Source organism: Triplophysa rosa, linkage group LG7 (assembly GCF_024868665.1).
Source record: "Triplophysa rosa linkage group LG7, Trosa_1v2, whole genome shotgun sequence".
In the NCBI taxonomy this organism is placed as follows: Eukaryota; Metazoa; Chordata; class Actinopteri; order Cypriniformes; family Nemacheilidae; genus Triplophysa; species Triplophysa rosa.
The window spans coordinates 4,136,588-4,164,309 of record NC_079896.1 but is presented as its reverse complement, the minus strand read 5'-3'; the positions used below and the strand labels follow the sequence as shown (position 1 = coordinate 4,164,309).

Below are 27,722 nucleotides of genomic sequence, written 5' to 3'. Positions count from 1 at the left end.
ATTAGCCAAAAGCTACGACTGTCAACATTAGCCATAACAGTGTACAGTGCTCGCTGAAGCGAATTAATACGGATTTAAATATTTTTAAAAAGGCAGTATTTTACTTCTTTGTTGAAAAGTGTTAACCTCCTTCCCCTCCATATATTCATCATTCTACCTGGGAAGGTTAGTAAACATTGTTTTTATCAATTAAAAAAAAAGAAATGCCAAGAAAACGTGTTAATGGATTCTGTGCTTTACAAATCAAGCTTTATAACCCTATCTCGTGTGACCTTCTAGTAACGTGTGACCTATAAATTCAATGAGAGGTCATTATGGCAATCTGCCTATTTTTAAAATGGACAATTATTCCTGTTCACCAGAAACCTTATTAATAAGGCTAAACTGAAGATATCAGGTGTAAAATCAAGTAGTTATTAAATTTTGTTGATAACTGCAAGCAAATGATAATTTGCTGAGACATTTAGTATTTTTTTATTATTTTCATATTTTTTAAATTATATATTGTGCAGATTGCTGGATCTTGATTCTGATGGTCAATTCATTCTGTTATCAAATACTTTGTTGTACATTTTACAATAAGGTTTCATTCGTGAATATTAATAAACTAAACTAAGAACAAACTTAGCATTTTAATTAATTTAATGTTCATTTCAACATTGATTAATACATTTTTTAAATAAAAAGTTGTAAATATTAACACGGGTTAACGCACAATTAAGTAACATACTGTAAATAAACATCAAAAATTTTATTTTTATATTTTTTTCTCATAGAATGAGAAAAGCCTCTAAAAGTATGTTTCTCATCTGTTCATGTTAGCCAATAGGCATTAACTAATGTTAATGAATGAGGTCACCTATGCTTTTCACTAAAACTTTTTCGCCTTTATTTACACACTCACCGTCTTCTTCTGTCTGTTTGACGATCTCCTCGCTTTCCTTACTGCCCTCAGGATTGGCCAGCACCAAACGCAGTCTGACCGTCACAAAAGGCCTGAGTCCCCTCAGCGTGTAATGAGAAGATGTTGGAATGAGCTCTTCAGCTACAAACTCTTGCTGGTTGAAGACGTACTGGTACTGAACGGTCAGGTTAAAGCTGTGACAGCGGGTCACCGCATACCCGAAGGTCTCCCACTGCAGGGTCAGCTGACGCGCGCGGATGTCCACCACGTTGACGTTTTGCGGACCGTTGACTGGATCTGCCGGCAGAAATAAAGAAATCAAGTTAGATAAGTTGAACAATTTAGACTTGCCGTGATGACAAAATCATTATGAAGAGGCCAATTATTGGCTGGTTTTAAATTAACCATCTTATTGGCTGATCAACAGAACTATTATAGTTGTCCCTTAAAGGGACAATTAACATAAAAATCTGTAATCATTTATTCACCCTCATGTCATTTAAAACCTGTATGACTCCTTTTTCTGTGGAAGACAAAATAAGATATTTTGAGAAATGTTTCAGTGGGCTTTTGTGTCCATACAATGAAAGTCAATGGGGGCTTATGTTATTTGGTAACCAACATTCTTTAAAATATATTATTTTCTGTCCTGCAAAAGAAAGAAAGTCAAACAGGTTTGAAATAACATGAGGGTAAGTAAATGATGAAAGAAATGTAGTTTTTGTGTGAATTATCCCTTTAAACCTGGAAATTCGAACTTTTGCCTCTGTACCGCCCTCTCTGTTTTAAACATAAAACTGCAGGTTTGTTTCCACATGTTTACAATGACATTACAAGTTTCTTGGTGACCCTGAAATAGTTCAGAATTTTTATAGGAATTATTCATAAAATTCCTTTTTTCGACCAACATCTTAAAGATGCTGCTTATGTCTGGTTTCAATTTTGAAATCACATGTTTTCAATGTAACCTCTGATCTCTACTTTGACCACTACTCGACATCTAAAGCACAACCGTGCCAACCGTAATAAAGTTTCTAATAAATAAATAAATCTAAGCATTACAACCATCCCATGATGCACAGTATTAAAGATCTTTAAACACTATTCAACAGTGAAACAAGCAGCATCAGACATTCAGCGGCGGATGGAGAGAATCTCTTTGTCCTCAACATCCTACTAATTCCTCTAGATTAGAAGAATCGCATAAAAGAGTCCTGAGACCGAGTCCGACCTTGTAAGGACCGTGAAAGAGCCGAGTAAAATAGAGTTTTAATGTCTTAAGACAGTTTACATAGTTCCAGTTCTCTTAGGGCGCATTTGTTCTCAAAATTGTGCGAGTTCAGAAAGTTCCAGAGTACATGTGGTGACAGTCTAGGAAGGAGCCGACATCAATGTTTTGTTGCTGTTTCAATAGCTCATTCATCTGTGCAGTCTACATATGGGACTTCTAGTCTTACAAACTTTGAAATATCATTGAACCGTATTGTGTTGAAGCTAGAGCGATTGGCGTAGAAGATGAAAATAATGGGCTTTCTTTTCGTGTACTTCTGTCAACAGAAAGTCTCAAATTCACAGCGGGAGATGCGTACTGTTGCTAAACTCTTTTGCCTAATTTTATCCAAGCAATTTAGCGTAAATGACCCGCAATAACAAATCCTTTGTTCCAGAAGGCCAGATTAAAGCTATTCGGCACCGATTCTTATCTAAAGGTGTCATCTAAGCAGGTTTGAGACTGTAAATCCGATGCGGCTAAGCCTCGCTTGAATAGTTCGAGCATATGTCTGATTGAGCAATGTTCTGGCTGGCGGCCGGCGAGGGTCCGTGTCCTAACACGCAGCCCCCCGTTGAGGGAAGGTGTTGGGGCAGTGGGGGATTTGACTGGTGGACAGGTGGAGGGTAACCGTATCATCATTAATCTGACAGAAAGAGGTGAACGCTGGAGCGTATTAGTGATATGTTAATGCGCGGCAGCGGGGCAAAATGTGGTGCCATAGGTGGGCTTTTGGTGCCTGGTTGAGGGCTGGTGTGGTTTAGCAGGGGGAGATGCTGATGGATGGCAAGCGTAAAGGGTCATTAATCGCAGACGTTGGGGAGAATTGCATAAGAGATATCAATCTTCAGTACTGCTGCTGTGCTGCTTTGCCACCATCTCTCCAAACCCAAACGCCCCACAACATTTATCACACCTCCACCACCCATCTCCCTCTCTCTCTCATCTCTCTGTGGAGTCAGGGGGGAAACTGCAAGCAATAAACATATCAACAGGTGTCCCACGTACCCAACTGTGTGAGATTTTTTAAACTGAGCGACTCAGAGGAGACAAAAACCAAAGCTGGAGAAATACTAATGAGAAAACAAGAACAAATGAAGACAAAATGAAACATTATTCAAATGAAAAAGTCAAACATCTACCCTGTTCCTTTTGCTTTAGGAGATAAAAAAAATTAGGCGAATGTGTGTGTGTGTGTGTGCGTGCGTGCGTGTGTGTGTGTGTGTGTGCGTGCGTGCGTGCGTGCGTGCGTGCGTGCGTGTGTGTGAGAGAGAGAGCGAGCGAGAGAGAGAGCAAGCGCGTGGGCTGAGTCTGCATGAGACCAGCAGAAAACAATAAAAACAGCAGGCAGACAGATGCATGATCACTCCTAAAGCGTCTGCGCTTCTCTTCAGTGCTCGGAAATTTCTGCAAGGTTGCACTTTCAAAACAAACTAACAGTCCCTTCAATGGTCATTTGGGCCCCAACGGTTACAAGAAAACACGATAAACCATAAAAATATCTCCATTCCTATGAATGAGGCTCATCAATAATGAAAAGATGCACAGAAAATCTAGAAGCTCTGTTTCTAAACCTAGTGGAATGCTGGGCAGCATACTAACTCCAACTGGACCTCACAGGCACTGAAAAAGCAGCAGGTCTATATGCCACACAGACAGCACAAGAAACGTGAACTGCAACTTATTTACATGAAGTTTGAGGTTAGAATGTTTTAACATCGTGATGTTTTGTGACATATATACACAGACATCTTTGAATAGTATTAATTATCTTTCATATTTAAATTTTTTACACAATGCATTATATACTGTATATATATACATATATACTACAAACACTGTATATACTGTATATATAGACGTTTCAGCGGAGACAATGTAAACAAACACTACGTCGCCCAAACTTAACTTCCGGTAGACCTCCGCAAAGAATCAATAACTGTTGAGTAGTTTTAATTTAAAATATATTATAAAATAAATATAAATTAATATTAATATAAATTAAATACAAAATAAATTGTTACATTATAACCAAACACAGACCGGAAGTTAACTTCGGGCCAGGCGTGTGAGTTCAATAAAACCGTCTCCATATTTCAAGAAAAAATGTTTACATAATCCATACCATTGGTCACTCCTCACATCTGCAATTATTTAACCAATAAAAATTAGTTTCCATTTAATGTATCTCCATCGGATCCTCAAACTGTCAGTAAAACCTTCATCCCGCTTCTATTGTGAATAAAGTGGCGCACACATCTTTAATAGTTTCTGCTTATTTGCAATTCAAGGATAAATAAAGGGTTTTTTTAATACGTACAGTGTTCAGCGTTTTAATACGTTCAGCGTTCATTTTTTTATGACATAAGATTTTGACAAAATGAAAGAAAAAAACTTTGTACACCATAGGTACATTAAACTTTATAACCTAGTTGAGTAGTGGATGAAAACTGGATGTCTGTGGCATTAATGCATTTATACTATTTGATATCCGAAGTCGCCTGAAGTTTCTCGAGACCCCATGCAGCGACACGACTTCAAATCAATTAGATTAACACTAGGAACAGATGTTGGGTCGTATCTCTCCCCAGCATTTTTTAATTACTGTCTTCGCTTTTTGTTGCAGCAGTAAACAATACTTAGCGTTTAACTCCAGACGAAACTTTAAAACTTTTCCCCTTTAATTAGGTGACGTTAAGCGAAAATCCTTCTCGCAGCGTGAAGCAAAAGTTTGTGAATCACACTGGGAAGTTGACATTTATGTCGCAGCGACAACATCTCTTTTGGCGGCAGCAGCTATACACGTCCGGGACAATTGGCATCACAGAAACGTTCCCCATTGGCGCAGGACAAGCAGTTTCAACATCCGCTACAGCCTTGAGTATTAAAAGTCACCCAGCGAAGCAACATTCTGCTGTAGTGTGCTGCAGCACTGGGCCGAGGGCATGCTGAAAGGTTAGGAGTCATCGTGTGGCACACCTCAACATTTTAAAGGATGTTCTATAAAAAGGAAAAACTCGATTTTTATGGTATACCTGAAAGGGCGTTTCGGGAAAGTGCAGTGTTGCAATTTCACACTGTGGAAATGATACAGGAACTTTGCGGTGTGAGGCCAGAGAAGAGGAGAGGGATTTAAATGGGTCATTCTATAATTGCAGGTACATCTAGCATAAGAAATTTAGAAAGAAATGTGAAAATGAAAAGTTTTTTCCCTCAAAAAACAATCACGACCTTAAACACGAAGTCATTATACGAAAATACTTATTCTGTTAAATAATCTCAGGGATACCTGGTTTTGGATTTTTGTTCCTTATATTTTTACTTTACTGAGTAACAGAGTGGACAATAACATAGTTCACACTTTTAAAACATTTTGGGCTTATAATCAACATGGAAGCCAAGAACTTCAGAGCACATAGTATGTTTAGAAATGAAATACATTTTCATACACATAAATTTTACTCGAAACAAAATTTCAATTTCAATGTGCAACAATAATTTGAGTAACGGTGTTGACTATAATTAATCCACTCTTGACACGTTTGCTATTTTAACCAATATTTGGGAATAGAGAGAGGACATGCTTCCTAGTATTTCATCCACGCATTTCTTTGACATCACAATCTGCAAAATATGTGAGATTGGGACAATCCATTCTTTTTTGAGAGAGGTTTACCTAGAGGGTAACAGGTAGGGTTGGGAATCGAAAATCAATTCCAATTTGGAATCGGAATCGAAAGGCTAGGAATCGGATCGGAATCGAAAGGAATAGGAATCGGATACTTGAGATTAAAATTTGAATTCCTCTTATCAATTCCTGTGTGCATATTTTCAGAAAAGTACAAGCGTTGCATGATCTGCTGATATCTCAATAAAAGCCCTTATGAAAATTATCGATATTTTTTACTATAGTAAGCATAGTTTAGCTATAGAATTTGCATTAAAGCACAGGAATCACAAATTAACCATAGTTGCATTATAGTAACTGCAGTTTAACCACAATGTAGTTCAACTATAATACAAATTGTAATAAATCAGAAAAAGTGTGTTTCTATGTGTAAATATCCCCAAACGCTGCTCATAAATATATACAGTATATACAGTATTTGCAAACAAGTCAATAAGCAGGCTAAATGACCACACAGGTTGATATCTAAATGTTTTACTAAATGTTTTACTTCAACTGTGGAATCGAAACTGGGAATCGATAAGAATCGAAATCAATAAGCAGAATCGGAATTGGAATCGATAAAATTGAAACGATTCCCAACCCTAGTAACAGGGTTGACAGTCGTTTCCCGGACACTCATAAAATAAGAAATGTCAATACTAAATGAAAACTGTGTATTTTTGAAAAACACACCCAAATGTCTTGTTTATCTAACCTAACTAAAGGCAAAACCATGAAATAAACTGTCAGGTTTGATGCTACACAAGGCTGATGCGCTGGATGCACAGTCTCTTTAAGTAGCAGCTGGCAACATTAGCAAGTGTTGCAAAGGAAGCACAATACATTTGGGTTAAAAACACTGTGATTTCACACTGAAGATCTTCAGGGAAAAAGTGAAAGAGTAAGGAGAACAGAGAAACAGAATGAAAGAGAGAGAGTGACTGGAAGAGAGACAAAGAGAGAGAGAGACTCAGCAGATCAGACAGAATATACTCGACAAAATATGAGGCAGACACTGTTGTTTGTTTGTGAATTTGATGCTGTAGATTATCTATTAAACACAAATCTCTACTAGATTCTGAGTCAACAAACCTGTCTGTGTTTAAAGCCTCGTGAACCTGCCACCCAGACTCTCAGCCAACCCAGAAAAGCTAGATTTTCTGTGTAATAACTGACAATAACCATCATTAAAAACATTAAGCAACATTATTACATTATAGATGCCTAACAGGACATTAGCAAATGCTCATTCATGTAGCTGTCATGAACACTAAGAAAATAACAATTCCCTGCATTTTTATCTCAATTTATCTACCATTACTGAAACATTGCATGAGGTACGAACGTTAACTATAACAAGACTATTATACTTGTATTTGTACGTGCTGGTACCGTGGTATTTTAATGTAAATATACATCAGTATAGTACCAAAGTTTAATGGTACCACCTGCTGGTTTTATGCACCATGGTCGAGTCCCCAGTACATCTTCTTAAGGCGTATAGTTTTGCCTCTCTCTCCCTGTGAAACTGTCAACCTCTTTAAATCTCTCCAAACACCCGTGAAAGTCTAAATAGTTGAGAATGCTTTGTCAAATCAAACTGTTTACTAACAGACGGGACCACAAATGCATACAGAAAGCTTTAATGCTGTGAGTCAGAGAAAACACAAAATCTGCTCAGTGATCCTGTTAATAACAGTGGAAACAATCAAATATATTTTTATCACGTTCATTCATTCAGCTTAACAACAAGTGCATCTAGAGAATGTAATGAAGTAGGAGGATCTACTGTCTTTCTTTCTCATGTTACCTTATTGCCATGGAAACCGCTGAGGTGACAAGAGATGCTTGAGTTGGTTTTCTCACTTTGAAACTGTTTGTTTTTTCAGATGGCCAAATTTAATATCACTGAAATTTGATCCAATGGCAGTGCTGCTTTTATTAAAAACTGTTCAAAACTGTGCCACACGTATTAGCAAAGGTTTGACACAAGAGGTGTAATCTCAAAAAATAAAATTAAAGATATATATATATATATATATATATATATATATATAGTCATGCAACAAATTAAGAGACCATTCCAAACTTTAATTTAATCAGCATTTCTAGATGTATTGAGATCATTCCAGTCCGATCTAAAGTCATCCAAAATGAACGTAAAAGAATGACAACATGACAAGACACATGGAAACTGTGATAAAAATCCAGTTCGTCACAAACAAATCATTTTATGAACTTTTCCTAAATACATGTACAAATATTACTGATGTGTTGCTTAAAAGTGAATCTGAACTTGTTTTCTTACAAAATACAGAGCATCTTTTGTGTTATTTTCACCTGTTTCTCCAGTTTTCATTTTTTGCAAATAAATGCAAATAGAAACAATATTTTTATTTGAAAATTGGGAGAAGTATTGTTAGTAGTTCACAGAATGGTCGTGAAAAAATTGATGGGATTTTTTCATCATTAACCAGGATGAAAACATGACTACACTCATCTCTTTAGGCCTGCTCTATACAAGCACACTGAAGTGTAATATTTGGGGTTAGGGGGTTGTTTCAATCCCTAACGTTAAGTGTAAGTGTAAGTGTAAGTGAGCTTAAAAACAGTACTGATGTTTGTCTTAACAAGCGCCACTAATTAAAGCCTCTTTTAGTGCCTATTCACACGCTCAAGATAATATCCTCCCATTGCCCCAGAGAGAAAAACTGCAATTTTAAAAATCATCCTTCGCTACTTGATGGTCATAAAGGAGTTAAAAAACGGCCAAAAAAGGAAAAGCCTTGCACATTGTTCAATAAAAATAAACAACAAAAAGACAGAAAAAAGACGCACACAAAGGAGGTATAAAATAAAAAGCCATAAGACACCCTCATACAATCCGCTCCCAAAAGACGACTCAAACTCCTGGTTATTGCTCAGCTTTCAACCGGCCGCCGGACGGGGAAAAGCAATCGCGCTTCCCTCTTCCCCAGTCAATCATAAGCACCGGGATTCCAATCATTTAAACCTTCCAAGAGCAAAACAGTGTGAACTCCCTCTCTCTCCGTTCCTCGCAGTAATGACTTCACGCAACGAGGATCATGATATATCAAACGGCGGGTGAGCGGATCGGTGGGAGCCGGGATAAGAGTGGAGGAAGAGAGTGCTTATATTCATGAACTCGGCGGGAGGCCGAGGGATATTACGGAAAGACTGGGTGTGTTGTGAGCAATCTGTTGTGGGGGGACGCGGGGGCTGATCGTGGAGAGGTTAGAAGAGCTTCTGAATCAGATGAGGTCGGAACAGACTTCAAGAAGTAACCTGCTACAGAAGACAGTCGTGACAGAGGCGGTAATTGAGTGTGTTGTGGATGGCGTTTGTCAGAGCTGAGGATTGCCGGGTGTGACAAATTCCACAGGAATCAGTTTGGCCTCAGTGTGTTTTGAACTAACGTTCAGATCTACAATTCTACACAAAACAACATTCTTAAGAACCAAACCATTACATTTTAACTGCATCAAATTTCCATACGTGCTATTTCTCCATGTATGCGCAGCATTTATGTATCGCATGAATAAACCGTACTATGTTTGCTGTGTCATAGGACACATTAGCGGTTTATTAGTCAACTACCCACATGCATGAGACACTGTATCCCACAATGCAATGCATTCATCGTCATCTATTTTGGCGTGAAGATTAAACTAGAAGAATAGCCTACAGCATTTTTTACTAGCCTCTTCACGACCCATTACTTGTAAAATTGCATTTTTTTGTTAGAAAAATGACTAAAAAAACGTATCAAAAAAGCAAACCAACAACATTTTTTCCACAAATTATTGAATGCAACTTGCATAAAATAAAGTTCTAAGCTGTCATTAAATGAGTCTGGGGTCACGCAATGTAAATTTTAATTGATGGAAAATCAAACGCTGAAAAAAGGTTACAATACTGTCATGCCCCTTCTACTGAGAGAGACCGACCTTTCTGTCCAGGGTGACCCCGACTGGAAAAGGGCACGGAGCCCATTGTTATTCATAAATTATGAAGTCTCTGAGCGGTCCACATCTCCCAGGCAACAGATCTGAACGGTGATCTTGACAGCAGACCTGTGCTATTATTTCAAAGTTATTTGTGCGAGTTCATACAAATCAGAGACAATTTGCATCATAAAGAATGATTTCATCATCAACTGCAGTTCTATCCGTTTAACTTGGCTACTTATTTTAATCGACAAGTCAATTCAAAATGGTTGGAAAGTATTTAGATACGTAAAAATGTTATAAACCTTTCTGCGCATAAATGAAGGAATTACCTAAATTTTTTAACTTAATACATTTTTGCAATTACTTTTAACCATCTGACTTCAATTAGATTTTTAGTGATGTATGAAGCGATGTATGTATGAAGTCAGCTATTATCTCATGCAATAACATTCATACAGTTTTTATGAGGTATAAAATTCAAAATACTTCTTGGGGCTATTCCAAGTTTTAGGGGTGTGCAGCGGAGCCAATATTTGTATCTGTATATGCATATGTAACAATCTCAAAATTTTCTGTATCTATGTCTGTATTCGTGTTTGAAAGTTCCCAGCATGCATTGCAGAATTTTCAATTCGCCATTAAAATGATTGCCATTTTAGTGTTTGCTGGCTATATTTTTTGTTTTTGTTGTCATTGTAAGTTACCTTTAGTATTTAGAGTTCCTTTTTTAACTATATGATGTTTAATGATGTTTGATGATTGTTACCATGATTGAGGCTCATGTGAGGCAACTACTAAAATGTTTAAAACACAAACAGCTTAAGCAGTTACTTAAGTAGAGTGTGTATATATTATATCTATTAAGTAGAGTGTGTATATAACAATAGAACAATTATATATTAACGTTATATAAAACAATCTTTTGAGTTGGGTCCATAGTCCAGGGCGCTTCCGAATCCACTTTTGCTAACGACGGGAAAATGGTCGGCGCGCCCGGGCGCATGGTCTAAACGGGTTGTCCAGATTCTCTTGATGAGTAATGGGTGTTTTGTGGGCCAAACATGCAGTAAAGAAATCTCATCTCCCATTCCCTTTAAGAGTCAGTTGCGCTCGCGCCATGGCGGATTCGCTATTTACACGGCGGATTTCGGAAGAGCAGACACTTCCCCAAAAAGGAAACGCGTCTGCTCGTGCGAGAAGTTAAAGCGCGCAAGCAGACCATTTTTATCTTTATGTCCACAATAATAATATTTTATATTGTAATCCATTTATGTGAATATTTGGCATTATTGTGTGCTGCTGCGCATCCCTCTGTGTGTAATAAGCAGAATGTACGAGCGCTGTGCACCCGCCTATAGTCGCATATTCCTAATGCGCTCTTTAAATAACAAAAAAAATGTTGCGCCATTGACTTTAGACCAGGTTTGAGTTGGTCTATGGCGCAGTCTATTTTCAGTTCCTCCCAATAGCAACGCGCCAACAAATGCGCCTGAGCACACCTCTTTTTTAGACCAACACGCCCATGGGCGCACAAATGAGCGCAAATGCATTTGCTATTTAAACAATACGGCGCAGGACGGGAAAATGAGAACTGCGTCGGGCAGAAACTAGCAAAAACACTTGCGCTGCGCCGGGTGTACAATCGGGCCCTAAAATGTAAAGAAGACGTTATTTTTATAACTTGTGGATGCAACTTTACAGGAATCATTTGGAAATGTCTTTACTCGGTCTCGGACATCATGTAGTGCGCGGTAGGTGATGACATGCACGCGAGTGATTTTACGCGCGTCTTTACATATGGCCATGGCTTTAAAACGGAGCTACCCGTCTGTAGCGGAAAAAAACGCCAACAATGCGAAGCAAAAGAACAAGAAGGCATGTGTTTTTGTACTATTTTCATATTCTTATTTAGTTTTGCCAAACTATGCGAGTACAGATTTACAAATTCAGTATTTGTGACCCTGGACAACAAAACCAGTCCTACGGGTCAATTTTTCGAAATTGAGATTTGTACATCACCTGCAAGCTGAATAATTAAGCTTTCTATTGATGTATGGCTTGTTAGGATAGGACAATTTCTGGCGGAAATACAACCGTTTAAACCTCTGGAATCTGAGGGTGCAAAAAAATCAAAATATTGAGAAAATCGCCTTTGAAGTTGTTAATCAGAGGCACTGTAGCAGGCCACTCAATCACAACAATAAAGGCTTTATATATTTACGGTAGGAAATTTACAAAATATCTTCATGCAACATAATCTTTACTTAATATCCTATGGATTTTAGGCATAAAAGAAAAATTGAACATTCTGACCCACACAATGTATTTTTGGCTTTTACTAAAAATGTTCCTGTGCTACTTAAGACTGGTTTTGTGATCCAGGGTCCACTGAATAAAGTTGATTTGACGCTGGACGTTCGATATTCTGAATTAAGGGACCGTCTCCAAAGATACATAGGCTACACATTAAAATACGTGTTTCTAACTTCAATAGCATTTAAAGGGAATGACTTACAGTCACAAAACCAACCGTACAGTGTTCATGTGAGTCTCAGCTATAATGACCACCACTGCAATCCACTGTATTTCGTTTGCCCATGATAATATGTCATTTGTGTGTCATCACATTTAGAGAATTATTGATGTCTATGCTTAGCTTTCTTGAGTAAACTCATCATGTTCTATTTTGTTAATCAATATCAATCAATATGCAGTTCCAAGTCAACTAACATCATTTTTACATCATTGCATTTGTATCCAGTGTCCACAAAATGGTAAATTACACTTTTCTTTGTTTCTCTAACTATGTGTCGTTTCTAGACACACTATAATGCTTGTGCCCGTGGTCATGTACTTTTGAGGTGCTTCTGTGAGTTTGGGTGAGGGGTGCTGCCCACCTGTCAGCCTCCTCTGGTCAGCATGCTATCCGCAGCCATGCATGTCAAGACAGGGTGACAGCTCCAAAGGGAGCGAAAGAAGTGAAGTGTGCATGCTCTCCCCAACTCTTCTGCCTGCTATACATTTTGCATTCTTCTGTCTTTCCAGTGCTTTATGTTTCCCTCTAATAAGACCCCCTCAACATCTCTACTCTCAGTCGTTTAGTGAACTAACTCTCTAATCCCCAACAGATTTGTTGATTTTGAAAGGTCAGAACAGCACAAGAACAAACACCTCATTAAATCGAAAGCCAAAACCGGCCGGCGATTCTCCTCTGCGAATTCATTTCTTTATTTCCTTGACGAAAATGTCTGACAGTGCAGCAACTCTCCACGTTGCAGCTTTTGTTTAAAGTTCCTTTCCTGTTCCTTCATCAATTTGAGATCATTACGGTTAAAACGGGTTTCTTAGAAACACTTCAGCCAAGCAGTCAACGATTAAATCATTGCCACTCTTTCACTGCGTTGAATGAGTTGAATAAAGCACAGAGACAACCCGAGCTGGTTATTAATGATTTCTCCCGCTGGGTGCCGTAGATCGTTTTTGCATGCTGAGAATCTGACATTGTCATTTCCAGCTTATGTACCTGCTCAATAATCAGATTTTAGCATGTGGCACAGCAAAACCTAAAGGGCACCTGGCTGACAGATCAAAATATATAGCGAGCGAGAAAGGAGAATAGAAAATAGAGACACAGGCTGTGTTCCAAACTATAAAAATGTTGCAAGGATATTAAAGATTACATGCCATTATAGTCAGTGATGCTGGCGAGCACAGTGAGTGTGTCAAGTTTAACTAAAAAAACATTCAAAAACAGTGATGGGAATTACGATTCATTTGAGCGATTCGTTCTTTTTCAGTTCGTTCACCAAAATGATTCGTTCACGGATTCGTTCAGTGACCATTTCTATAATACACCCGCAGGTGGCGAAAAAGAGTCGTGTTATGTCAACGAACGTATTAATGGACGTATAAACTGATTACAGGCTTTATTAAAATGTGTTTCTCTAATCTACTTATTAAATACATAAAATAAGTCTAAATAAGTGGTTCAGATGACCAACGCACAGGGTTTTTCTGCATAATTAAAAAGTTAATTGTTTGGTCATTTACACATTCATAAATCTGGGATTATGTTAAACGTGAAGTTTATGTATTTTAAATAAACAAGCGTGCAACGTAGCCTACCTGTAACTGCGCTTTCTGCTGATTGCTGAACGAGACTCACGTGCTAAATGACCGACCTGCCCTGTACACTCTCGTTCATTCCATTCGCACGAACGAGATGACTGATCGTTCATGTCGTTCATGAACGAGAATCAGCGGGTCCTTTGACTCCTTTCGTTCGTGTAGGAAAGAGATCTCTCTCGTTCAGACTCAAACACAAGCTCGTTCGTTCAGTTTAAGGCAAGACGCTCTGTGCTCGAAGGAGAGATTTCAGTGAACGAGAAATATGAGTCATTGCCTTTCGTGAACGAGAACGATTCGTTCGCTTAAAAGATACGTTCAAAAAGAACGATTCGTTCACGAACGTAACATCACTATTAAAAACACATCCGTATGACTTCCAAGAGTAAAATCTTACAATAGCTCTGTATAGAGAATAGACCGAAATTGACACACTACCTTTATTTTTTTACCCCTGAGTGTTTCTGAAGCTCAGAACAACAAGATTTACACCCTAATTTCAGAAGAGCATGCGTAACCCGCCGCAAACAAGCTCATTTAAAACACCCGATGAAGACTCAAAGATTACTGGACAAGCACCGCTGCATTACTCATGGGCCATTAACTAATGCTAGCCTCTCTCTCTGCAATCTTGCTCCAATTCATCACTCTTCTGTTTTTCATGGCCCATCAAAATGGAAAGGTGCCCTCCAGATTGGCCTGCAAGCAAACAACTCCTGTCTGGAGAAACATCTGGCTGCCAGCGAGCTGCACGTGAACACAGGGTTTAGTCACAGCATCTCAAAAGAATACGACCCAGAGCTACCACAGATTCTGTTTTCCTTGTAGATACGGGCCTCCTTCAGGTCCTCTGGGGGTGTTTTTGCTATCGGAACTCATAATCATCAGAAGTTCATTAAACGTCACCCAAAGCCATACACAGCTTCCATATGTCGGTGCCCACTGGGCGTTCCCATTTGTATAACCGAACCGACTTATCATCCATCACTAAGATATTCAAATTAACAAACTTTTATGTTTTTCGCTGTTCTGAACAGCATCTGTTTTTTTGAATGATTTGAAATTCATTATTTAGCTTGTACGATTCTAAGATATTTGTGGCCATTCATTTTTTTCATTCAATGAAAACAACCGTGTTGGAGGACAACATTTGGAAGGGAGCTAACAAATATAATAATAAATGAAATGTAATATTTACTTATATATATTTGTATTTGTCTTATATATGATTTTATTATTATTAATATTCATAATTTTATTATTTTTCATTTGCTCGGTTCTTTTTTAACTAACACTCTTAAAAATAAAGGTGCTTCATGATGCCATAGATGAACCTTGTTTGTCTATATGGCTAAAAAAAGGTTCTTCATATTATAAAATGGTAATAAAGAGATTGTACTTTAAAGAACCTTTGACTGAATGGTTCTTTGTGGAACCGAAAATGATTCTTCTATCACTGTAAAGAACCTTTAACGCACCTTTATTTTTAGATGGAAGGCCATATATTCAAGTCAAACCAAATCCCCAATAACATTCATTACAGTTTCTTCAAAACCAATCTCTGAAAAAACGTCGCAACCAGAACCCTCTGTAACAAAACAATAAATCAATAAAACCCAACAATAAATGCATTTACTACATCAAATTATTCAATATAAAAAAATGTGTTGTAAGAAAAAACCTGGAACGTTGCGATTTTTACTGTAGTTCCCTTTTCTTTCTGAGATATAGTTACATTTCAAATTGTATATTTTTTTCCTTGCAGTAAACATATTGATTTTATTGATTGTTAATCTTTGATTTATAAACACAGATTTCATTCTTCTAAAATCTAAAACACGGTAAAGCCACTTTTCCCATGATCCCCGGGGGAGCGGCGCTCAGATGCAGCAGTGATTTTGTTTTGACGTATTTTGCGTTAATACATTACGTCAGCATATGAATAACAAACATTTTTGAGGGGAATTGGATTCCTGCATGAATCCGACTGGGACGTTTCGGAGAAATGAATATTTATGTTGGATTTTTTTCCGCTGGACCATTCTTTCCACTCAGTATCTCGCTTTTTTATTTCGCTCTTTTTTTCACCTAGGAAGGTCATACATTCAAGTCAAACCAAATTCCAAACAACATTCATTACAGTTACAAACTCTGAAAACCGTCACCAAATATTAGCAAGTCGCAACCAGAATCCTCTGAAAGCACACCATAAATCAATAAAACCCAACAATAAATACATCTACTACATAAGCTTCTCGGGTTAGAGTTACTGGCCTTTGGTGTTCAGAATATAGATTCTTGGATCAATACATGGTGCCGGATTACCACACAAAACAATTTGGTCTCGTCTATAATTTTCACATTTATAGTAATACATTTACAGTTAAAGTATATGGCAAAAGACCTTGCACTGGAATTAACGGTAAATTACACACTGTTTAGAAAGTATAACTGCAAGACTTAAAACACGTTGACATGCGACTAGCCTTGTATGTGTAAAGTACCCGAAAAGAACTGATTTCATTTCATTTAACACTCAATTTAGTAACCTGGTTTACAAGTGAAAATTATTTTCTTTACTATTTACTGGCGGCATGTGACTGATTCTATCAATAGCGTACGTATCTGCACACTAACTAAAACCCTTCGGTCACAGTTCTGTCGTTCAAATGGAAACCCATATTTATTGAGAGATTGGGATGACAGATACAAAGAAGGAACTTCTCCAGTTGATGTAAAATACAGAATGGCAACTGTATTATAATTCAGAGAACATCTCCCTCAGGGCAATCTAAGGGTGTGATCAACCATCAAAAACACGAGCAGACATTCAATATATTCTGATGTTGCTCAGGGGGGCGGGCGGCTCTGTGTTTGGCAAATGGGGTGTGATGGGACCTCAGATTTGCCACAAGGGAGATTTAAAGCTTCTGTTAGAATACCGTGAGCGTCCAAAAATATACTACAACTACAACACAAAAACAGGTTTAGAACTATCTTGAGAAAAACAAGCAGTATTTATTCCAAATATGAATATTTGCAATAATATATTTTATGTAATATTATGAAAATATAGAGCTAGTTCTTATTGTAAGATGGTTAAAGTAATAGTTTACCCAAAAATGAAAATTCTGATATCATCTTTTTTCTTTTTTTTTCGTAACTACTGTTTATCTTCTTTGTGTTTTATTGATATTGATACTTGTTGTTGTCTTCTCTATTACTACTGATGTACGGTGACCTTGAGTGGTTTGAAAGGCGCCTTAAATAACATGTATTATTATTATTATCATTTACACCCTCTTGTCATTTCAAACCTGTATGACTTTCTTTCTTTCGCACGATACAAAAGAATACATTTTGAAGAACGTTGGTAACCGAACAGTGCCGGCACCCATTCACTTCTATAGCATGGACACAAAGCCAATGCACTGGGTGCCGGTTAAAAACATTCTGCAAAATATCCTCTTTTGTGTTCTGCGGAAGAAAGTTATACAAATTTGAAATGACAAGAGGATTAGTAAATGATGACAGAATATTTATTTTTAGGTGAACTATCACTTTAAGATGGTTGATTGAGGTCAACGATAGATTGAATAATATTTTGGGTCATTCATGTCAAATTAGATGCAAGGCATTTCCAAACCCAATACTGTAATAAAACTAATGTGAAACAGTGAATATAACATGTAATATGGTGCATATATCATTGTTTGTAAAAAAGTAGCTCTGAAAAGTACGCAACACAACATGAGAGTAAATGCTGACAGAAAGTTGTTGTTTGGGTGAATCGTTCCTATTAATGAACTGTGCAGTTCTGTGAGACATAAGACAGAAATATACTTTGCTGTATAAAAATATCTACATAATTTCAATTTATGCATACAGCCGGAATAGAATAGCATTATTGAGTTTCCCGAGAAATGAACCGAAATATAATCACAACCTCATACATCACCAGCTTCAAACTCCACAGCTGAGGTCTCGCAAAACCGAATCAACTTTCAGCATAACGAAAATAAAGTTTCTTTTTCTTTCCATACTTGCCTATCGCTCTCTCTCTCTGCCCCCTGTGCATTATTCACCATCTCTGCACCGTGACCGCCTGACGTGCCAGGAAAGACAATTTGCTGTATCTGTATGAGCCTGGTCTGCTCTTTTAAAGATAGCCTCTCCTCTTCTCTCCTGCCTCATTAGCTCAACTTATTAAAAAGGAAGAGCAAACCCTTTATTCAATGTATCAATGATCTTTAACATACACAGTGGCACAAAGTAGCAGAGGCCATGCCTCTTACGTCATTTCAAAACCACCAGCAGCGCGGAATGAAATGCAAATATAACAACATTTCCAGAAGACAATGTAGGTGCCGATGCAAAACCTCTTCGCCATGATGCTGAGTGTTGTAGGTGGTTGCCAGGGTGTTTCTACAAAGTTACTGTTGTGTTCTACTGTATATACTTGCTAGTGCGTGAATGTCGTATGGAAATTATGCAAGACGTTTCACAGAATTAGGAGTTTCTGGATGCAAATGTTCCATACAGGATGAGCAACACTTTTACAGCTGCCCGACAGTTTTTGTCTGTATTATATCATTAGCTGATGTGCTGTGGAGGGCTGGTATCAATAAACTATTCATTCATAATGTTCGGACGTAAGCCAGAAGACACATTAGCAACCTCTAACTCAGAAATATGTTGGTAATTAACTCGTAAAGTGGAGGTGTTTTAAAATGCCGTAAATTTAACAAAAAGAAGTCCTAAAGGGCACAGCAAATCAAAAAGGTTTTTTTATGACGGGTGTAATCTCAAGGATTCAGGCTGAGGGGCGGTAATTGACCTGAGAGAGAGAGACCCTAACTCTCTTTCTCCCCGTGTGACCGTCCTAGATTGTCATGAAAAAAAGAAAAGCGTGATGAAGGACCATCCACAGGTGGAGTAAATTTGCTTTAAGATCTCAGTGAAGAATTTAAAGTGGGGGGGGGTGAAGATGAGATATTGCTATAAAAAAATTGCTGTATTAAATATTAAGAGCAGCAGAGTCACCTCGATGGATATTCAGCAATTAAGAACACACACACATTATCACTTCCATCTTCTTGCCGCTGCAGAGGATAACGATTTATCATAAGCGATGTGGAAATGTATTCAAATAAATCCACTTTGCTGGAGAGTCAAGCTGCAGACTAAACTAAATCCATCATCTGTGTTGCTGGAAGAGGGGAGAAAGAATGCATGAGAGATCTCTGGGACTGCATATGACAGAGAGGAGGGGAAAAAATAAGACCGGGCAGAGAAAATTATGGAGCACCGTAAAACGAAAAGAGAAAGAAAGAAAGAAAGAAAGAAAGAAAGAAAGAAAGAAAGAAAGAAAGAAAGAAAGAAAGAAAGAAAGAAAGAAAGAAAGAAAGAAAGAAAGAGGTGGATGGATGGGTGGATGGATGGGATGGATGGATGGATGGATGGATGAAAAACGAAAGCAAGGAAAAAGAAAGAAAGAAATTGGAAAGAGAGAGAAAATGGAATGAGATGGATGATGGATGGATGGATGGTTGGATGGATGGATGGATATGGATGGATGGATGGATAGATAGATAGATAGATAGATAGATAGATAGATAGATAGATAGATAGATAGATAGATAGATAGATAGATAGATAGATAGATAGATAGATAGATAGATAGATAGATGGAAAAAGAAAGCAAGGAAAAAGAAAGAAAGAAATTGGAAAGAAGAGAGAAAATGGATGGATGGATGGGTGGATGGATGGGTAGACCAATGGATAGCTCCTAAATGTCAAAAGAAATTATTAAAGCAAAATGAATATCACAGTGTATAAATAAGTCTGAACTGGGTCTCATTGTTCAAACACAGCTAACTTGATTGAGCAGAAACATTTCAGGATATTTTCTCGAGGCTTCAGAGCCAAACGTTCTTGCATACACAGGGTCCAAACTGAAACAACACCAGTACTAAATCAAGTATGTCAATCCATCTTTTGTCATGACCCAATAACTTTCCTACAGGATGAAAACACACACATCCTCAAGCAGACCAACACTTCTACACCTGTCTGCTCTAATCAGCTCTGTGTGACAGGTAAACATGTGTATGCATGTGTGTGCCTTCACTTCATAAAACACATTCTTTCGGTCACGCGTCGCCCCTCTAAACCCCCGCCTCGTCTTCCTGATATGACAAGAACTGACGGTGGATCTCAAACTGACCTTGATGCCATCAATCTTTATCAATGTAAAACCACCAGTTTTACACAGAGTGGAAGTTGTTGACTTTTTGTAGACTTTTGGCTACATCCACAGTCAGTGTATGGGATTTAAAACTTTTTACTAACAGCAGCGACCTTAAAATTTGATTATTTGTTCATGAAAAGGGTTATGAACAGGACAATGTCAACGGCCTTGCTATAGCTGTGAATTACACCTGTAACCATAGTGATAGTACCTGAAGTACAAATTCATGCTACTGTACGTTGCAGTACTGTTTGTGAACTGCTAAAAATCAGGACTGACAACCGTTTTGCATGTACATTTCTGCATTTGGCAGATTATTTCATTCTTTGCATCAAAGTCCTACATTTTGATCAATATTCGTGTTCCCTCGGGATCAAACACACACTCTTTGCGATGCTATCCCAATGCTATGAGCTATGCTAAGCTACTAAGCTAAAACCGAGCTAGCTGCTGTAAAACGCTTTGGTTACTGCAGGTCAGACTCGAGGTCTGGGAACACCATGTGCACGTGTGAGCGAAGACGCCCGGCTTTCAGTTCAGGTGAGCTACAGCCCGCGTCTCACGAGGACCACGTCAACCGTGTCAGTTTTGCTCCATTGCACAAAAGTGTGCGAATCTGAAAAATGATTTGTTGTGGGGTCGAAAATTGCAGGTCTGCCACATCAGTGGATGTCATGTATAAACTGACAGGTGTATACTTTTCATTCAGCATTTACACGAAAAAGTGGTTCTTCAAATCTGACGAATAATTACAAATAATGTGCTCTTAAAAATAAACGTGCTGCAAAAGATTTGGAGAGGCCCTTCTTTGGGTCTGAAACTATACACTATACAGCCAAAAACGCTTAAAGCACCTTTATTTAAAAAATTGTGTGCATTGCTTACTGTGCATGTTTTTCTGACCGTCTATTTCAATGTGAAGTGCCCGTAGTGTGCACAATTTGCATTTCTAAGTAAATACTGAACAAAGAAAAAACAAGATGTGTTTGTGTGTCTGTGAGTGAAATGACAAACTCCAGGCTGCTGGTGGAGTTTAAAGAGGACAGATTCTGTGCGACTGTATTAGCATACCAATATATCTCCTGCGCTGCGGAGTGGAGGAGAGAAATTGAATCGGAAGGACAAGGAAGATCAGGGCAGTCGGCTGGAAGCTACTTCATTGGATCAGAAATGTGTGTGTGAGCATCTGTGTGTGCGTTTTTATAGATGGCTACCTGTGGTGAGCTGGCATCAATGCACTGATTATGTAGAACAGCTTCACCTGAATGAGTAAAAATGTCTTTACAAGCACAAACACACACACACTTATTCTTTCGTCAGAGTGGTGACTTTCTGGTGACTTGTCCAGAAGCACTTAGGCCACGTTTACACGATGAAAAACGGAAAGTTTTTCCTTTGCGCTTTTGAAAAGTTTCACGTACACATGACAGCGTTATCAAAACAGTCTGCATTTACACGGATCCAGGAAACCGGTGTAGTAAGCACGCCAGGCCAGTGGATGGCGATGTTGCTGTGTAAAGAAACAGGACGTGCCTTGGCACCTACACAAGCACAGTTATAAGCCAAAAGTGCTTTTTAATACCGTTGGTCGACGTATACGTGTGTTTAAAGTCTGGCGAATGTAAATAGTGTGTCTCCGTTGGTCTTAATGGTGCAGCAAATCCACATTTTGCTGGGGAAACGTTAATACATAGTCGAGCAGCGAGAGCTCGCAGTACGGGAAGCCTCGTTTATATAACATCCATCACTGAAACGCCGTGAACAAACATACACAGCTGAACTTCTCTCACTATTGCAAGAGTAACGAGCTGCAGCTGCAGGACCACAGCTCAGCCAATCTTGATGGTAGCCGGGTCTTCCTACAGCTCGTCTGTTGACGCGTGGGCGCGCTATTTCTTTCACCTTGCTATGGGCGTGCTTTTCCGGGATCATTTCCCAACAAGGGACTAAGAAAAGTTGTTACGTAGCGGTTTTTACTATTCGAAAAAAAACTTTTCGAAACCTTTACGAACCTTGGGGGAGTGTATCGAGCACAGAAATACTACGTAATACCTCCAACTCGTTTTTTGACAAGTTTTCATGATAAGCATGAGAAGCCAGCACGTTTAACATTGTAAAGAAGTCAGAATGCATGAAACAGCGTTAAATCACCCCTTTAAACAAAACAAGCTTTTTGGAGGAAGGTGGTCTCAGAATCTGCGGCGTTTGTTGGCGCCAAAGTCAACAAGCTCATTTTTTATGCATTTGGCAAACGCTTTTATCCATTATACATTGCATTGTACTACACATTTGTTTCTGAGTATGTGCAATCCCTGGGATCGAACCCATGATCTTAGCGTTGCTAACGCCGTGCTCTAGTTCTAACCACTGAGCTCCAGGAAAGCTATGTTTACGGTTCTTACAGTCAAAACTTGACCCACACAAACACACCCAGGCATATCGCCCATCAAGTATGAGACTATGCACGTCAGCATGCTCGTGTCAAAGAATGAGCCTGAAAAACATCTGAGGAAGTGAGGCAGAGCGAGGGGAGCGAGAAAGAGCCCCTCTGGCTCTCCCCTGCTGTGTCATCAATGACAATCCAGCTCCTTTATCACATAACCCTCACCTGGATCTCTCTCTCACACGCACGCTTCCTTCACCTGGATCACAGTCTTCTCTACTTCCTGCGGCTCTCTCATCTGCTGCCTTTATCTCATTATCTGTCACTTTATCAGATCAAGAGCGTCTCCGTCTACACGAGCGCTGCTCCACGCGCCGCCCTACTGCGCTCATAATTAAACCTGAAAATTGTTCCCACCTACAGCCCTTCTCTTCTCTCCCGCTCTCCTCATCGTCTGCCGATATAAATGCAACAATCTCAATTATCATTACACCTAGCGCTCTCGCCTCCTCATAAATCATATCAAATCATCTCTCGTTTCTCTTTTTCCTTCACTGAAAACTATAACACTCTAGCTTGGTTTCACTGCTTTATTCTGTTCTTTATATTCTGTCCTTTTATAATGGCATAGTTGACCCAAAAATGAAAATTCTGTCATCATTTACACACCATCTTGTCATTTTAAATCTGTGTGAATTTCAATCTTCCGCAAAACACAAAAGATGATATTTTGAAGAAGGCTAGTAACCAAACAATGGCGGTACCCATTCACTTCTATTGCATGGACACAAAACCAATGCAAGTTAATGGGTACCGCCGTTGTTCGGTCCTCAAAATATCTTCTTTTGTGTTCTTGCGGAAGAAAGTCATACGGATTTGGAATGATATGAGGGTGCAGAAAATAATTTACATTTTTGGGTGAACTGCTCCTTTAAAAGCCCAAAAAAAGCATACAGTACTACAGTACACAAAGACAAGTTCACCATTTGGAGCAAACTGCATACGTGTTATCTTATTGGGTCATTTCATGTAAAGAACACTTACCAGCACACTTGGTCCGAGTGATAAGGGGTGGCCCCGGGGGTCCCGTGCCCCCTTCACCAGGCCGGGTCAGCAGGACCTTAATCTCATATTCCACATCTGGGTCCAAATGCCAGAGTTTGTAAGTTGGCGCGTCTACGACGTGCGTCTCGGCCCAGTTTCCTGTGGTGGTGCGGTACTCCACTTCTTTAAGGATGATGGGCCCGTCACCAATGATGGAGTTGGCATTTGGCTTGATCCATAGGTAAGTGGCGCCAACGGCGAGAAGTTCCGGGGGAGCGATGGGTGTGGGGGGAGCTAGAGAAGAGAGTAAAAAGAGTACATTTTGATTTAATATGTTACTCTTTCTTTTTGAAATGATGTATGAAGAATGTGTTTTAGGAAAGTAAACAGTACTTTAAAAAGTTTTGATTTCATTTCCACACAAAGAATCACACACAGTACCCCATTCATTTTTCCATGTCTCAATATGACCAAAACCACATTTAAACAAGCAGACAGACACAATCTGTGCTATAGCTGCACTACAATGAGCATCATCATGAGCCGTCTCGGGCAATAATTTTGCAGCAAAAACAAAAAGTTATAAAAGAGCAATTAAGGGCTGCAGCAAGCAAGCTTACTTAGCTGTTACACTACACCACTAATATTTCACATTCGCTTTTGCAGTGGAGACGGTGAAGAAAATGACGCTTGGGTGAGGCTGGAATTATAGTGACACATGCGGCTGAAGCTTTGCAGCTCATTAAGGGATATCAGACAGACTTGCTTGCCTGACAGAATTGTTCAAATAAATGAAATAAAACGTTACTGGAATCCCAGTCGAGAAGGTGGGCTAGAGCTTCTCCCTAAACGCTTAACTAAGCTCTCTCTCTCTCTCCCTCACTTCATCTTTCTCTGTTTTCTCTTCTTGTTCTATTTTTTTTGCTACCCACTCACAGTAAATCCACTGGAGACGGCTTATGGCTTGCACTGCATTAACTTTATTTCTTCTCTTTTTGCTGTCCTGTCAAATTCTTTCAGCCATTGAGAACCTCAGATTCAACAACAAACCTAAAGGTGTTGAAGGTAAATAAAGTTTTTATTTCTCATCTTTCTCATCTATCTTTCTTTCTCATCTGTCTTTCCTTCCTTCCTTCCTTCCATCCTTCCTTTCTTACCTGTCTGTCTTTCTCATCTTTCTTTCTTTCTTTCTTTCTTTCTTTCTTTCTTTCTTTCTTTCTTTCTTTCTTTCTTTCTTTCTTTCTTTCTTTCTTTCTTTCTTACCTGTCTTTCTTTCTCATCTTCCTTTCTTTTCTGTCTATCATTCATCCATTCTTTCTTATCCGTTTATCATTTGACCTTTCTTTCTTTCTTTCTTTCTTTCTTTTTCTTATTTGTCTATCATTCTTTCTTTCATACATTCGTTCTTATGTGTTTATCATTTGACCTTTCTTTCTTTCTTTCTTTCTTTCTTTCTTTCTTTCTTTCTTTCTTTCTTTCTTTCTTTCTTTTTTCATCCATCCAACCAACCAACCACAACCCTTTCTTTCTTTCTTTCTTTCTTTCTTTCTTTCTTTCTTTCTTTCTTTCTTTCTTTCTTTCTCTCTATCATTCATCCTTTCTTTCTTTCTTTCTTTCTTTCTTTCTTTTTCTTTCTTTCTTTCTTCCTTTCTTGTTTGTTTTTTATGTGTCTATCATTCATCCATCAGTTCATCCATCCATCCATCCTTTCTTTCTCTTTATTTATTTATTTATAATTCTGTTTCATTCATTCGTTGATTCATGCATTTATCCATTCATCCATCCATCCTTTTAACCATCCATTTTTCTTTCCTTCCTTCGTTTCTTCCTTCCTTTCTATCCATCTGATGCTTTTAGTCAAAGTGATTTACAGTGCATTCAATTTATAAGTTTACATGTCCTGCTTACACAATCCTTACGTTTATCTTTCAACTTTGAATAAATAACAAACTTTGTGAACCACTGCTCTGCATCTTTCTTTATTCCTGTCGTCTATCTTCCATCGCCTTCCTGTCACCTTGTCTCTTTCTCGGCAGAAGACAGACACTAATCCAGGGTTAAAGGTGAGCGGCGCGGCAGTGCATGAAGGGCTTATCGGAGCATAGAAGAGCCACCAAGGCCCGCTCTAATGAGAGGCTGCTGTCTCTGCTGTGCCATGTAATCAACTGAGCCAGATTACCAAAGACCATTTACCCACAGCTGATAACCACCGACTCCCTCCGCTGCCCGGAAAGACGACTCTCCAAATCGGAGAGGGAAGTCAGACATGACCTGTCAACCTCTGGAGCTTAAAAGTGTTTAATGCTCCGAATGAAAATGAGGCTGGAAGGAGTAATACAAAAATAAATCGAATTGACCATAAACACAGAAAACAATATGTTTGTGTATGCAGAACTCACAGCCAGTGTTGTGAGGTTAGGTAGGTTGCCAGGATGGTTGTACTATACAGTATGTATAAGATAAATGAATTACATGCATAACATTTATACCCAAGGCTAAGGCCCAGTCGTATCAAGAATACAACAACTATACAGAGGATATCATTTTAATCAGTTTCAGAGCCATTTTTTCCAGCTGATGAACGATAACTATCGGCAGACAAATAAAATCCATTTGAATTTGTAGGGCTTGCACATTTACAATGACAAACCGCAGACTAAGACATACTTTTAGAATTAATGTATCATTATCATTTGTTTGTGTGGACACCAATACAATAGATTACCATTAAAGTCATTCTTGGTGTGTGTGTGTGTGTGTGTATGTGTGTGCGTGTGTGCGTGTGTGTGTGCGTGCGTGCGTGCGTGCGTGTGTGTGTGCATAAATGTTTTGGATATCATTTTGAAATAGCACTTTTATTTCGACCATTAATACACTTTCATCATGTAACGCATTTGTGGTCCGGAGGGTCAGCATCCTTACGTCAGCACATTGGCCGGGCGTGGGTATTTATCGCTCTGCAGTTGATAGACTCAACGATTAGCAGACTGTTTTTGAGAGTTCATGATTGCGGCTCACTGGATTGAAATGAGGTTTGGATGATGTTGATGACAGGCTGAATGTTGATTGGTTGTTGATGACTGGTTGTTATTGTGCTCTCGACGATTGACAAGCTATTTTCAGTTTCCGTCATTGAAAGCACTGATGATTTGTGTGCCATGGGTTTGCTGATTGGCACCGTGGTTTGTGGTCACAACAATGCTTTATACAAAAACTGTTGAAACCTCTGACATCTATAAAATAATGTGATGTGTAGTCTCAATCAGGTAACTCATTGATTCATGACTCTCTTGTAAGCTTGACGTCGCAAGACGCAGATTTTTAAGTACCCTGTCAATAACAGAATATTGTTCATTTTTACCCCTCAAAAAAGTTATGGATTGCAGATGTCATTTAATACTTTCACAACACTTGCTATCAAAACTGACATTAAGAAATTGGCATTGACTGAAATTTTATCAGGACAACTCAAACTTACAGTTGACACAAAGGGTTTGACACAGCTCAGCCACTTTTCAAGTTCTGTTCTCAGTATACTCTCAAACGGTATGACACGTGAGATAAAATGAGAATAAATAGGGCAATATGCCACGCTCAGATAGTCCAGACAAGCACACACAAACACACGATCCCACACGGCAGGGATACTGATAACAAAAGGAGCATTACCTGTTCACCAGGGTCTCCTTTCACTCCGGGAAAAAAACCATTTCCTGCAGAGGTTTCCTGCACACACGAGTTCACATGTGTATAAGGCTAGAAGCCTAAACGCAATTTCTCATCTTTTCTTATCAGGTTCCCTTGATACATAAAGTTCATTCCCATTTGTACCGATACTTTGTCTGGAATATAAGCAGTACCAAGGCTACTGGACACCGCTCGAAACCCCTGCGCACGTGTGCATGTGGCCGAGCCGACCTGTAATTTTAGCCTTTATCACCCCGGCGTCCGCAAGGAGGCTTTAAAACCAGCTGGATTTGCGAGAAATCTCCAGAAATCCCACCTTGCTATCTGATCAAAGCCCACCGGGTCTGTCTGATAGGGGAATGGAGGGGAGAGATGTACACCACCATCAAATGGGAATTTGTAGCTGTGAAACAACAAT

At 38.8% G+C, this 27,722-nt stretch overlaps 1 protein-coding gene across 16 annotated transcripts in view; it reads right to left on the bottom strand.

Annotated features, from left to right (window-relative positions):
* ptprt (protein tyrosine phosphatase receptor type T) overlaps positions 1 to 27,722 on the bottom strand; it is a 214,112-nt gene that overhangs the window by 97,871 nt on the left and 88,519 nt on the right. For all 16 annotated transcript variants that reach the window (XM_057337370.1, XM_057337367.1, XM_057337369.1 and 13 more), the window contains exons 7-8: positions 23,618 to 23,911; positions 905 to 1,201 (exon numbers count right to left, since the gene is read on the bottom strand). In XM_057337370.1, the coding sequence (XP_057193353.1) occupies positions 905 to 1,201; positions 23,618 to 23,911 (591 nt within the window). The remainder of the gene's footprint in view (positions 1 to 904; positions 1,202 to 23,617; positions 23,912 to 27,722) is intronic.